At 45.3% G+C, this 13756-nt stretch overlaps 1 protein-coding gene across 4 annotated transcripts in view; it reads right to left on the reverse strand.

The window, feature by feature from the left end:
* The window catches only part of YME1L (ATP-dependent zinc metalloprotease YME1L), a 191712-nt gene that overhangs the window by 167780 nt on the left and 10176 nt on the right, over positions 1 to 13756 (reverse strand). For 3 of the 4 annotated variants that reach the window (XM_050180072.3, XM_050180074.3, XM_050180075.3), the window contains exons 2-4: positions 13588 to 13728; positions 10381 to 10552; positions 2869 to 2976 (exon numbers count right to left, since the gene is read on the reverse strand). In XM_050180072.3, the coding sequence (XP_050036029.1) occupies positions 2869 to 2976; positions 10381 to 10552; positions 13588 to 13728 (421 nt within the window). The remainder of the gene's footprint in view (positions 1 to 2868; positions 2977 to 10380; positions 10553 to 13587; positions 13729 to 13756) is intronic. The other variant, XM_055071542.2, reaches the window with a different exon arrangement.

Consider the following 13756-nt stretch of genomic DNA (forward strand, 5'->3'; position numbering starts at 1 on the left):
AGTCACTCTGGGAACCTATAGCAGCAAAAAGTCTCCGACAGTTCTTTCGGGACCTCCTTCGTTGTAATTGCTCGTAGTGGGTACAGTTCAGCAGTTCCACTGAAGCGACAAGTGATGACAAGCACAAATTAGTGCCCTCTCTTACTGCGCGGCACCAGCCTGATCAAATTGCAAGCCACAAATTCCCATGGCTTTGTGCTCGCAATCGCTTGCAGCAAACCTGGCGGCTTCCCACCTCTCGGCTTTCTTGCTTGGCAGACGTGGCAGGTTTGTACATATTTGCATACATCACGCTTCATGCCCGGCAAGGTAGCGAACTGACACAGTTTCTTTCATGTCTTTGGTGTGCTTCCGTGGCCATCTATCTCGTGGTAATGCTGCAATGCTGCTCATCTGAGCTGGTGCAGGATGACAGCTTTGAGTCTCTTATTTGAGTCTTCTTTGCCTGGCATGTATTTCAGCAAAGCTCCGTCCGCATCAAGCAGATAGTCTCTTCCCTGAGATTGGCAACCAGGTTTTGACAATGAGCGCCATCCTTTTGAGCCCCAATGAGCCGATTTCTGTTGAAAGCAATCTTGAGGGGCAAACTCACCCCAACGAGATGCACATGATCTTGGGGTTGCACCTGCGGGGCTTTCCCTTCTCCCTGGTTTCCCTGTGATGACAGCGGCTCGCGGCTGCCCCCTCCTCGTCCTTGTGACCGGCCGGTGGGGTGTCATCCACCGGTGCCCATTACAACGCATCAGTGACCACATTTGTGGTTCCTTTGCAATAGCGGACCTCGAACTCGAAGCGATGTAAGGTCGGGGCCCAATGCACAAGCCTCCCGCTAGGCTCACGGAGGTGGGTCTGCTACGTCAACGCCATGTGATCAGTCTCGATCATGAACCTTGTTCCCTCTACATACATCTAGAATTTTCAGAGCGCATAGATCACTGCCAAACATTCCTTCTCCATCACTAAGTAGTTGCGCTCTGCCAGTGTCATTGCGTGGCTTGCGAATGCCACCGGACGCAGCTCAGTCCCTTCTGCCTGAAGGAGCACTGCGCCAATTCCAAAATCACAGGTGTCTGTCTGGATATCGAAATGCCTGTCGAGGTCCGGCAATTTCAGTGAGGCTGTGTCTGCGATCGCCTGAGCGAGATGGCAGAAGCTTTCCCGTTGCTCTTGCCAACATTCCCAAGCCATGCTTTCCTTCAACAGTTTTGTCAATGGGGCTTGCATGCGTACACAGCTGGGAATGAACAGTCTGCCTTCGTTATGGCTTGCAGTCCTGTCTGCTCTCCGGCGATCGCCGGTCGCACCGATTTAGGCGCCCCCTGCCGTGTTCTTTGCACGGTCCAATGGGCGCGCCTCCATGGCCACATGACCATTACATTTGCAACTGATTTGCAAGAGGGTTGCGCTACCGCGAGAAAAGCTGTCTGGCTCCCTGCACGAGAAAATGGGAAGAAGGCATCTGCTTTCCTCGCTTTCGTAGTGTGTGTAGGAGCGTGGGAAAATAAGAACTTTCATCATTCTCACAACCGTTACAACTGCAGAATTACATTCAGGAAAAAGGCAGTACACTCTTGTAAACCCTGCTAACAAGCTGTGCTATATAGGAAAGCAACAAAAAAATGTCAAGCAGATTAACAGCGGTTGTAGGCTGCTTTAAATCACATGTAGTCAATAAGCAAGAATGCAGCCAGGTACAACATTGTGGATCAGTCACTTTCCAAATATTGCTTCCAGTGCATGTTGACTGGCTAAGCCAGCAAACAGAAAGCTGGGCTACTATCCCTTCAGCGAGGTGTTGCATCAGATGATACATTACGTAAAAGTGAAGCAATCCCTGAAAGTGATCAACAGAAAGTACAGTCCCAGAAAAAGCTCTTCAAATTCAGGAAACCCAAAATTCATCTGCTCCCTCTCCCTAGTCAACTCTTTCTGGCATGCCTGACAGAAAACTCCAGTGTCACTGGACAGCCGGCAGGTCTGAGCATTGCAGTATACATGCTGTTACGTTTCGCCTACGACGCGCGGTATAGCCGGCGCGGATGCAACGGACGCCGGGGCTTCGTTCAAAGCGGCGGACATTTTGGCCCGTTCGGAGCTCCCGCAAAGCCTCCCCGCCAAGCGCGTCCAGGCGTGTTTCAGTGCCACGTGTCTTCGTGTGTGTGTGTGTGCCCACGCTTGTCAAAGCGCGGCAGCCGGGGAGAGGAGCTCCCCGAGTGTGAAGCGAGGAGGTCTGACAGGCGCCGGGTTGGCGGATGCGTCACTACACTCGTCTCAACATGTCTCTCAGCGTGTCCGTGCCCGCCGTCACGTGGCCTCGTCACGAGGCCTTCCTTCTTGCCCTCAACTGCGAAAGTATAAGAGCAGCTGCCCCCGGACGCCAAGAGAGAGGCTCCGATTTCTTCTGTTGAGTTACGTGCTCTCCCGTCTCTCCACTTCGGTCGACCTGACCGCCCGCTCTTTTGCGATGTTAGAATAAACAAGTTGTTCTGTTACCAGTCGACTCATGCTTTGCCAGGACCTTCGGATGCTTCCAGTTGTGCCCCAGGCCGCCAGGCCAACGCTACCCTTGGGGCTTGCGACCCATTTGCAACAACGGGCGTCAGCACTGAGGTTCCAACAACTCGTGCCAGCGGTGCGATTCTAACAATGCTTCACACAAAGGTGCACAAATGTTCTGCAATTTGCAGCAAAGCTCATTCTATAGGCATTTTCAGTGCACGAGCTATTCACATAAGCTTCAGGGTGCACACAGACTGCTAGGAGCACAGACATAGCTACATCCCCTGTTCTGCAAGCAAAGTAAAATACCTCCTGATGTGCTGGCATCAACAAGTGTAGCACTACAATGCACAGAGGCACAGTACTTACACGGCCTCGCTTCCAGCGATGATGCGAATCTGTACAAAGAAGTGCCAGTGCCCAAGAAAAGACAAGACAGCACAGGAACACTCCTCCTGAGCTGCTGTCTCGTGAAGCCTGAGAAGGGGGAAAAAAAAAGAAGAAAAATGGGGATTAAAAAACGCAAATGATTTTCCATAAATTTTGCCTCGTGCACCATTGTGGCACAATGCTCTTAACGCTGCTCCCGGCATCCCTCATCACACCAACATTGTGAGACGCATGGTATCTGCCAAGGCACTGTTCCTGCTGCTCAGCAGCAGTTGCCTCACATGCTGCATCGTGCCATGTCACCTTTCACCTTGACACATTGTTAGAACACCACACAAGGAGCTCAAGTTCAATGATAAACCTTACTATCCTGTTCTATGCACCCCCTTTGGGCGAAACTGCCAATATTTCATGTGTTTTCAAATAAACTCGATGTTTCGAACTTTATGTGAGGAAAGATGCAGCATTTGCAACTTGACGATATTCTCTTCGCCAGAACATCCTGCAAGCAAGAAAATATAGTTATCACAATGAGGTATCTGCCAAAACCTGCCAACAGTAAACCTGTGAACTATTATAATGTTAGCAGCAAGACTTCTTAATGTAGTTTCAATTAATGAATCTGTTGAAACTACTGCCATCAATAGAAGTCTGGCTTTTTAGCACACAATCAAGAGCCTGATGTGCCACACTGAATTTCCTGCTGCCATACACGCTAGATGTGGAAATCTTGAGCTGTTGATAGCAGCTTTTATCTGGCAAACCTCTTCAGAAAGTTTTCTTTCTTCTTTCTTTTCCCTCCTCACTTTCTGGAAAATAAAGCGAATTTAATTGAAACATGCCTCAGGCAGCAGAGGGAATTGCACATTGAAGTGTAATGATTGCACAAATAAGCAGAGCTCTCCGAACCCTAAATGCTGCTCTAGCCTAAATAAATGGAGTCAGGCTGGCTTCACAAACACAGGCAATCAGTGTCCTCTGGTAGGGTGCACGCAACAGTTGCTCGCAATGTCCATCTTACAGCTCCCAACAAGGTCGGCTCTCCTCAGATGACGGCTCTCCTCTCCTCCTCAGATTACATGGCACACCCTGTATACTGGTTATAGAAAAATGGTCTCAAGAAAAGTGGAAATCTGGCTGTACTTATGGGGATGCAAACTGCTGCCGCGATGATACAATAATAAACTTGTGTCTCCGCTTGCCGTCAGCTGCAAAAAGCAGCGTTTCAAGGGAGGGCTGCTGCGTGTTGCCCGCTCCTGGAACAGGCGACTGCCCTCCCTGAAACGCTGCTTTCTGCAGCTGACGGCAAGCGGAGACACAAGTTTATTGTTGCGCTGTCGTGGCAGCAGCATGCATACCCGTAAGCACAGGTAAATTTGCCCTCTTCTCTTGAAAACGAGGCAATTAACTGTGCTAAGTGTTATAATAAACGAAGTCGACGCCAAAATGTGATTGTTCTGCAAAATTTGAGCAAGAACAGTGCAACGGTGAGCGCAATATCTTTTTTTGGACACGCGCAGCGAAATATTCAGGACCCTGTACGAACAAGCGAGCAAGCTGACTACTGCATCAGCTTCTGGTCATTAAACTTCCCCACAACTTTTATATAGAGACTGAAGCTGGCACCAGAGAGGCTGGTGTAAGTAGAAGGTTAGGGGGCCTCAATGTTGTCTTTATCCTCCACTCCATAAAGGGAGACAACTGTGGCATCTACTACGGCTTTGAGCATGTGAATGGCGGACACTATAGGGATGCATAGCTGGCACTCGTGTGTATCTGCCATTCGCGTGCTCGACGCTGTAGTAGACGCCGCAGTTGTCTCCGCCCTGTAGAGAACGACAGGCAAGAAGGATATCAAGGCACTCTATAAAAGGTGAGCAATCGCGCCCATAGGCGTATCTACCAGAGGGGCAAGGGGGGCACTTGCCCCCCCGAAATTTTTTTCGTGATGGCCTTGCACCATCGACCAAAGCAACCCCCGGCGCCGGAAATCATTCTGGATTTTGTCTAGAACGCCTTTTTCACGCTCGAAAAGCCATCTCACTGCAAACATTGCGAACTCGGGCTGGATTTATGTGACCGTTATGTGACCGTTAATGTGACCGGGAATCACATAACGCAAGCAGCCCCATCCAAGCACAAAGTTTCAAGGGTGTTTTGGAGGCGAATGGGCTCGCCGCGGAATCGCGCGGAGGCCGTGGAATCTACGGAGCGCATAGATTTCAATTCCAAAACCTTATGGGTACAACATTCTTATAAACTTTTGATGCGAAACGTGCATTGACATTTCCGAAGTTGTACTTCAGAGATTCAATTGCGGAAGTGTGTGGGTTTGACGTTCTTATAAACATTTCACGCCAAAGGTGCATTGACCTTTCTAAAGTCTTAGATCGGAACACACAACGAGACAAGCCAAATCAACGCACTAACAGACAAGTTGACAAAACACGCAGTGAGATCCGATGAGACGAAGCGTTGTGATGGTTCATTTGTGCCGTCATGTCACATAAAAAAATATCAACATTTTTTTTTCACCTACGCCAAAGCATCCATGCCAAGACACTAAAGCCAGCCAGGGTAACTACGTACTTATTTATTTCTTCTACTTTGACTTTTATTCGTGAGGACACATTGAGCCTCATAATTTTTTTTATTCTCGCTACCCTACCAGCGGGCTGCCAGAGCCAGCCAGAGCGCATGTGTTTTTCTCATGTTGCCCCGACCACCACGCTATGCACTTCGGTGCGCGTTTGGTTTTCTTTGGCCGAGTAGATTTTCACCTGGCAGAGTTTTGGACGCCTTCTGGCTAGCAGACGAGAAAAAGAAACAATGGTCGCCCACCGCCCTCACTTTGAAGACTCAACAGATTGCACCGCATTCGCTTGAGCGCAACCTCTCCGGAAACTCTCGTCTCGCCGGTATAGGATACCGAGCAATATATGCATATGGTTCTCGGTGGACCAAACGTCTCACATTTTCTTTGATATTGATTCGGTAGCCACATTAAGGGGCCAAAGTAGGCATTGGATTGTGGCCAACATACTATCCTTTGCATTCTTTTTTTTTCATTTCGGTGCCCCCTTCCCACAAAAGAAAACAATATACACTGTTGCGGCGCAGTGAATTGTCGCATGGTGACAGCTTGTTACTACCTTTGCAGGAAGTAATCAACCACGGCACACTTCGGTTGCCGGATACCATTATTATATTATTGCGATAGCAATTATATGAACACCAGGCGCATTCCTGCTGTCGGCGTCGCCCTCATGTTTCGTATGAAGTCTAAGGTCGATAACGTCGAGACCACGCGCCGCATGCTGTTTGTTCGAGTGAAAGAGTGGCGGGGGGGGGGGGTTACGAATGGGTGAGCCGACGATGGCGGCTGTGTCTTGTGTGCGCAAAGAGAAAAGCGGGGAGCAAGTGCGCTGCCTTCCGTCGCGCGCGATACATCGAGGGGAGTGGATGGAATGGGGGCCCGATCTAGGATGTTGTGAACCTGTGATTGGGCAACATGTTTATTTGCCTTGTTTGACACATTATATAGAATGACCTTTTCTTAGATATGTAGATTTATTGGAGACTTATACGTATGTTCAAATATCTTGTTGCGAGGTTTTGTGTGTACGTGCACTGAACTTTCTTTCCAGTGACACTTTTGCCCTTTATCAAGCATTTATATATTCGCATTTCTAATGAAGGAGGGCGAGTCAAATGAAAGTGAGCCTACCCACCCCACGCAATAATGGTTCGTTATCTGCGAGGCATGCGCGTAACACACAGGCCTTTTTCATTTACAAAAGTCACATGCAGGTGTGAGGGTAAATGTTCCTTAATGCTCTCATACACTGGGTTGAACATGGTTACGTGACATAATGGACGCTTTAGACGTTGAGCAGCGTGGTGCCGTGGGGCAAAAGAAATTAGTCGCTATATGACTGCCGTGTACGTTGAACATTGCATTTCATTGGCCACTGTGATGCGTTGGAGCAAATGGTTGAAAGAAGGATGTGAAAGTTGCAAAGACAATCCAAGACCGGGCCAAAGCCATCGTACAACCACCCCCAACAAAATTGCAAAGGTTGATGAGCTGGTGAGACAAGAACGGAGGATAAGCATCGAGGAACTAGCAGAGCGTATGAACAACAGTCATGGTTCGGTTCACAACATAATTCATGAGCATCTCGGTTATCGGCTCTTGTATGTGCAATGGATGCCCAATATTTTGAACCACCGCAAGAAGATGGAGAAGTTCGGCGCTGCCTTGACTCATCTGATCCGGTATCACAATGAGGGTGACAACTTCTTGTCTGCAATTGTGATCGAGGACGAACCATGGTGCCACTACTATGAGCCTGAAACATGACGGCAAAGCTTACAGTGTAAACATTCGGATTCACCACCCCAAAAGAAACAAAGACTGTCATTTCCGCTGGAAAACTGTTGTTGACTTTTTTTTTTATCGTCAGGGGCCACTGCTGATAGAATTTGCCAAAGCCCGAGAGACTATCAATCGTTTCCGATATTGTGAAACGCCAGATCGGCTGCATGTCGCAACCAAAACAAACGACGTGGAAAAATGACGAATGTGGTCATCTTGATCCACGACCTGGCTATGATGTTGGGCTACTGAGTACGAGGTCGCGGAATCGAATCCCGGCCACGGCGGCCGCATTTCGATGGGGGCGAAAACGCCTGTGTACTTAAAGGAACCAAAGGTGGTAAAAATTTCTGGACTCCACCACTACAGCGTGCCTCATAATCAGAAAGTTGTTTTGGCACGTAAAATCCCATAATTTAATTTTTAATTGTTCCACGACAATGCCCGTCCCCATGTCGCTGATGTGTCAAGTGGAAAACGCTGCAACATCCCCCATACAGCTGAGACCTGTCGCCTTGTGACTTCCACATTTTGGGAAATGAAAAAACAGCTCAAGGGGAACAGATTCGTATCGGATGATGACGGGAAAGAGCCAGTTGCAGATTTTTTGAAGCAGCAACCCAAGGAGTTTTATGAGATGGGAATCACCCGACTCGTTAGTCAATGGGACAAATGTCTAAATGCTGATCGAGACTACTTTCAAACAAAGTACTCCGTTTGTCATATATTCGCATGGGCTCACTTTCATTTGACTCGCCCTCGTATATTTTGCAGCACGGCTTCATATACGTCTCTCTGTTGGGACAATAATTTCGGTGCAGTTAGTCACGATACACGACCGGTGACAGCTGCTTGTGCGTAATACATTAGAACAAATGACAGCGCCATTGCGATTTTTCACTGGCCGTTGCATATGTACAAAAATGTAAACAAGGTTCTTGAACGACAAAGTTTTATTAACATATTTGTCCTAGACTTGTTCATTTCATGCCGATTTTTAAGGACCTAGTTTTTTTTATGGCACAACACAATATGCACCCCCGGTAGTGTTTACACCTGCAGCGGTTACTTCCAAAAGCTCATGGATATTTAGAAAAACAAATTTTTCGATCTGAAAATTTTTCATATCAATGGCATGCACTGTTTTGCTGGTTTCGTATTGATATAGTTCTAAAGAGTGTGTGACAATTTTTTTACTTATTAAATAGACAAAAACATGTAATCATTGATATCAGTTATTTGGGGCACAATTTTAGGCACATATGAGTATATCTTTTGATGAAAAAGTACACATAAAACTTCTTTTGACAGTGCGTAGCGTTCAAGAATTTATTCGCAGCGTCTTTGGCGATGGCAATGCAGTTATTATTCATGTATTTGAGCCCTCAACAAATTGTTTAAGAGGAAGCTTTAGCTCGGGCCCGACTCCGACGCGACCTATTCAATACATGTAAAATGCAGAAAGGCTTTTCTGAGATAACCCCTAGATTGCTTTTAATGAAATTTGTTGCATTTAAGAGAGAAAGTTAAATTCTAGTATCTGTTTGAAGCGGAATTTCGATTAAGGGCCTGAATTTTGTTTAAAATATTTTGAACAATCCGACAGAGCGAAGAAAATAGAAGTACCACGTTTACAAACTTATAGCTCTGCATCAAGAACAAATATCGCGGTTTTTCAAACGGCATCTATTATAAGAGTCAAAGCGGAAAAATTTAGTTGACAATTTGTACCTTACATGAATTGGTTACAAGGTGTACAAGGGTCCTGCAAAAGCAGTATTTTGATAATACTAAATTTTTTTAGATTCATTTTAACATATGAATTTTGTCCTCTGTGAATGTACTATTATATGCGATTCACAGAATTGGGATATTATTTTTTATTGTTGAGTTAAGAGTTTTAAACATGATAGTCTAGTTTTCTGAAAATTTGCTATTTTTGCAAATTTTTAATAAAGAATTGACAACCTAAAGGAAAAATTCGAAACGAGAAGTAAGTAGAATTTAAGTTTTTCTTTTAAATGCAACAAACCTCGTCAAATTTGGTGCAGTGGTTGCAGAGAAAAACGAATTCACATTCTACATGTATTTAGATAGGAGCACCCGAGCTAAAACTTCCTCTTAAGTAGGAGGCCAAGCTGTAACGCGAGCACCCCCCCCCCCCCCCCCCCCGAACGAAATTTCTGGCTACGCCACTGCTAGTCACCTGATAGTTGTGAAAGTGAAAGTAACTCCGCTAGTGGCCATCCAATAATGCCACCCCTAACTAGCCGCCAGCAGCCACAAAGATTATCTTCCAAGCACTTCATTACAGCATGATTACCATTCACATTAACCAATCTTACAGTACACATCTAACCAGAAGCACCTTTAGATGCAAGTGAAAGGTTTCAAAAGTCACAGTTTTTGTTAGCGGCTGCATCTTCAGGTGATAACTTCATGTATTTTTAGACACAGTGCAACACGGAGCTAAGAATTCACAAATTATTGATGCCTGAATGTCACCTTTATGAAACCGAAATATTTTGAACTGTGCAAGGCAGAGCTACAAAGCAAGCTGATCCAGAACTATAGAAGCTGAAAAAAATTTTTCCAAATCCAGGGATCTAGCCCAAGTCCAATGGCTTTCCAGGGCTCTTGCTTCACCACCCGAGATAAACAGAAGGCTAGTAGATGGCAGTGCAATTCCAAACCATCTGACAAATCAAAGTTCACTAACATTACATAAGCAAATATATTACGCAGAAATTCACAGGAAGTTTCATGAAAAGAAAAATTATCATTCACTGATATGCAGCACAAAGCTATGGATATAGTGAAGGGTTCTGAATTAATTGTAACTACTTGGAGCTCTTTACAAGCAAGCGCTGAAATCCAAGAATCCAAGCGTTTTTTTACCCTTAACCAAATGCGGTCACCATAGCCAAGACCTTGTGCTCAACAGTAACTGCAGCAGGTTGCAGAATAGATTTGCTTATTCATTGTTACCAGTGTGTGCCATGAGGCACAGTGCAATCCATGTAGAAAGGTGCTGGGCTGATTGAAACATGTTGTAAACACATGAGTTGGTAGAGCAGAGAACACACCGTGATTCATGCGAGTAAAGGACTTGCCATTCTTGTTCTCAAAAAATGTGTCTGCAGAACACCCAGAAACATGCCAGGAAGGCCTGTGTTGCCCACGTCTAGTTCCGATACTTGAGAGTGCTAGATTTTTGAACTGTATTTCTGTCAAGGAAAGTCTTGCAAGATCCTGCAAACTAGACTTGGAAAGCCAGGAGAGAACCTATGAAAGAAAAATATATACATTTATATATATTTCATGCACAAGCCACAAGCTTGAATAAATTTACGAACTTTACTCATTCTGTGACAAAAAAGTTATTTACATGCCCTTATAACGAAAAGGGTGGTAATTTTCTATAATAGTTACAATGTGTTAAGTTCAATGATTATGCACAGCCTAATGTGCCATTTATATGGGAACAACACATATGCTGAACAAAATGATTAATTAGTGGTACAAGATACCATGCAAACGCCCCCAATTTTGCAAGCATCCTGCGTTTGTTTTTGAAAACTTTTTCGCTTCTGAAACTACCAACCGAGCAAATGTATTTTGAGCTCTTGATTTTAAAGAGCCGGGCATAAATAACGCTGCCAGAACACTCTAAAACACTCGAAAGTGTCCAGCCAAATGTACCGTCAAGTTTGATACATAGTGTACTGAGAGTACTGTTACTTATGGTGGCCAAGTTGGCCTTTAGAAACGCGACAAACAGCACTGATCAGGTTAGTGCGCATATCTATAAAAACAAGTAACACCAGCAATACCACATACAGTACCACCACACCACAAACATTGCGGCCTACCAACTCTCACCACCGCAGTAGGGCCGAGAATAATGTGTTATTATAACTACAAATACTCATTCTGAGCACAAGAGACAAGGTGCAAAACTGTACTTAGTGCTAACTGCATACTGCACATTAGTACTAAGTACTGTGTGGTGTGTACTTAGTACACACCACACACCAGTCAGGAAAATGATAGTATACCATAAAGAGGCAAAAGAAACTGAGGAAATTTCGCAGACAGATGAAGTTGTCATATGTCCTAGAACAGCAAGGAGCTACAATGGATAGAGAAGTTTTGCAGTTGAAATCCTGGTTTAGAGATTGAATCTGGCACTACCGCCTCACTGAGGAGCAATTTCCCTACCATCTGAGTTAACCAGGTGGCTACAAGACTGCATGACTGCTCTGGAAAGCTGCCGGTTCCAGTTTGGGTTTTTCAGCAGCTCCATGCTGCTCGTGGCTTTTCGTGGAAGTACCTCACTTGACAGAAAGGCCAGCGCATGTCACAGACAATAGACAATAACATTTCCCTAGATCAACTGAGCATTACGTTAAAGGGCCTCTCACCAGGGCTGTCAGAAATTTTGGTTATACATTAAAAATTATAAGAGCCATCTAGCAAGTGTTTTACTGCAAGAATCTTTAATGCAAAGCATTTTTGTTGAATGCAGACAGGTTTTTTCCTGACGTTTTTGCAGGCCAGTATTAAAGGCAGTGCAGTCTATCGCAGCATCCTAAACCGTGACCTAGGACTGCATTTAAAGTGCACAGCAGTTAACAAATGCCCAGATAGGGCCCAATGCGACTTTCAGACCTGGTAGGGCACCCATAAAATCACTTATCGCTTGACACAACCCCTCTCCGACTCTAGGCATAGCGTGCCTGGGTTCTTCCCCAAGTGTGCGTTATCGTCTATAGTAATGATGCACGTTGGGTGCACTAACTGGTAGATCCACCAGTGATGTCACCAGCTAAGACAAGGTCAAAACAACGATCAGTCAACCGATGGACATTCAGTAAATATATCAAGCGATGCGCATACTTATAATTTCACACAGTCTAAGAACACCAAACTGTAAAACTGCACATATACCAACGTCTCTAACAATGCAATGTCAAATAAACATTTCATCTTCACCACATGAGGTGTAAGTTTTGCTTCAGAAAACTACCACGGTTTGCAAGTGTCCTTTTACTACCAAACAACAATGCTTTGCCTTACATAGCACTCAGCTGTAATTATGGTTTCCAAATTTTTATAATGGCCAAAACAGAGGCAAATGAAGTGTCATAAAGCAACGGTGCATAGAGAACTTGCCCGAACAGAGGCTCTGTCGAGCTGCCTCAGCCAGCATGCAACATGCTGCGTCCTGCTCCATCAGAAGTAAGGAATCACATACTCCGCATGCTCATCAGGGCAGCAGTTGAAAAAGCATTTGCTCCATAATACAAAGAAGGGGTAAAGCGTGCAGACACAGACATAACAGGAGAGAAGTGGACAACATGAACACCAACTATCAGCTGAAGGAAGCACTGAGGCTAAAAAAAGAACGAAGACACAAAACTCATCTGCGCATGCTCTGGAAAGGTAGCACCACGTGTCAATAGAGTACACATGCCGGTCTTACTGAGGGGTAACTGTTAAGGAATTTGATCTCTTCCTTATGTAGAGTAATCGAAGATTGACTCACACATGCACTTCCGCCATTATTAGTATGTTATGCCTCAACCATAAGTTGCGTATCTTCCTTCCTATGCCTGTACAATATTGCGCATTCATATAACTTAGGTGTGCAGTTACAATTTTGGCACTCTTGGCAATGTAAGGAAAGATTCTTCTTTTCAGATTCCCTTCTTTGCATTATGAATCCTTACCAACTAGCTCAGCTTTCTGTCATTCTAAGCTTCACTTGCTCCTCTGATGAAGAGCAGTTCCCTTGTCAAAACATTGGCTTCAGCAACATTCCTTGTTATACCACAGGAAGCACCATGCATGCGATGTCATCTTGCTCGCAGCTCATGTGATCTCCTCAAGAGCATTAAGCCAGCCATTTTTCCCGCTATGGCGTGCCTCATAATCAGAAAGTGGTTTTGGCACGTAAAACCCCATGATTTAAATTTTTTAATTCTCTCTTTCGCTGGGTAGAAATATGATTGTGCTTGCACTTGAGGAATCCTCACTAGGTATGGGCATTGCAGACTGTCGCATTGTAGAGATCCTGTGGTGACAATCGTCTCTGCAGAGTACTGTGCGGTATACGCCGTGAAAACTGCTGAAAACTCAAACAACCTTAAGTGCAAAAATAAATGCTTATATAAACATAAAGTCTGTGAAGTAGCTACACGTCAACAACATAACATTAAAGACAGGCTTTCTGATCACCACCGCACTTTCCTAGAATGCAAGGTGCTGGTAAGCAAGAGCAGCACATTATGGTTCACACTACTCAATCCATTACTCACATTGCAAAAGCTTTCAGAGCACAAGACGTCACTCTGAGGGTCTTGCTTCCCATGCCGCTGGCAATTTTTGGCCCTGCGGTTGGTACGGCCCGTGTTTTTGTTTGCAACCAATGATGCAACATGGCTCAGCGGGAACAGGACCTAAAGAAACAAGGAGCAAACTTAGGGA

This window comes from Dermacentor andersoni, chromosome 5 (genome assembly GCF_023375885.2).
Source record: "Dermacentor andersoni chromosome 5, qqDerAnde1_hic_scaffold, whole genome shotgun sequence".
NCBI classification, from domain to species: Eukaryota; Metazoa; Arthropoda; class Arachnida; order Ixodida; family Ixodidae; genus Dermacentor; species Dermacentor andersoni.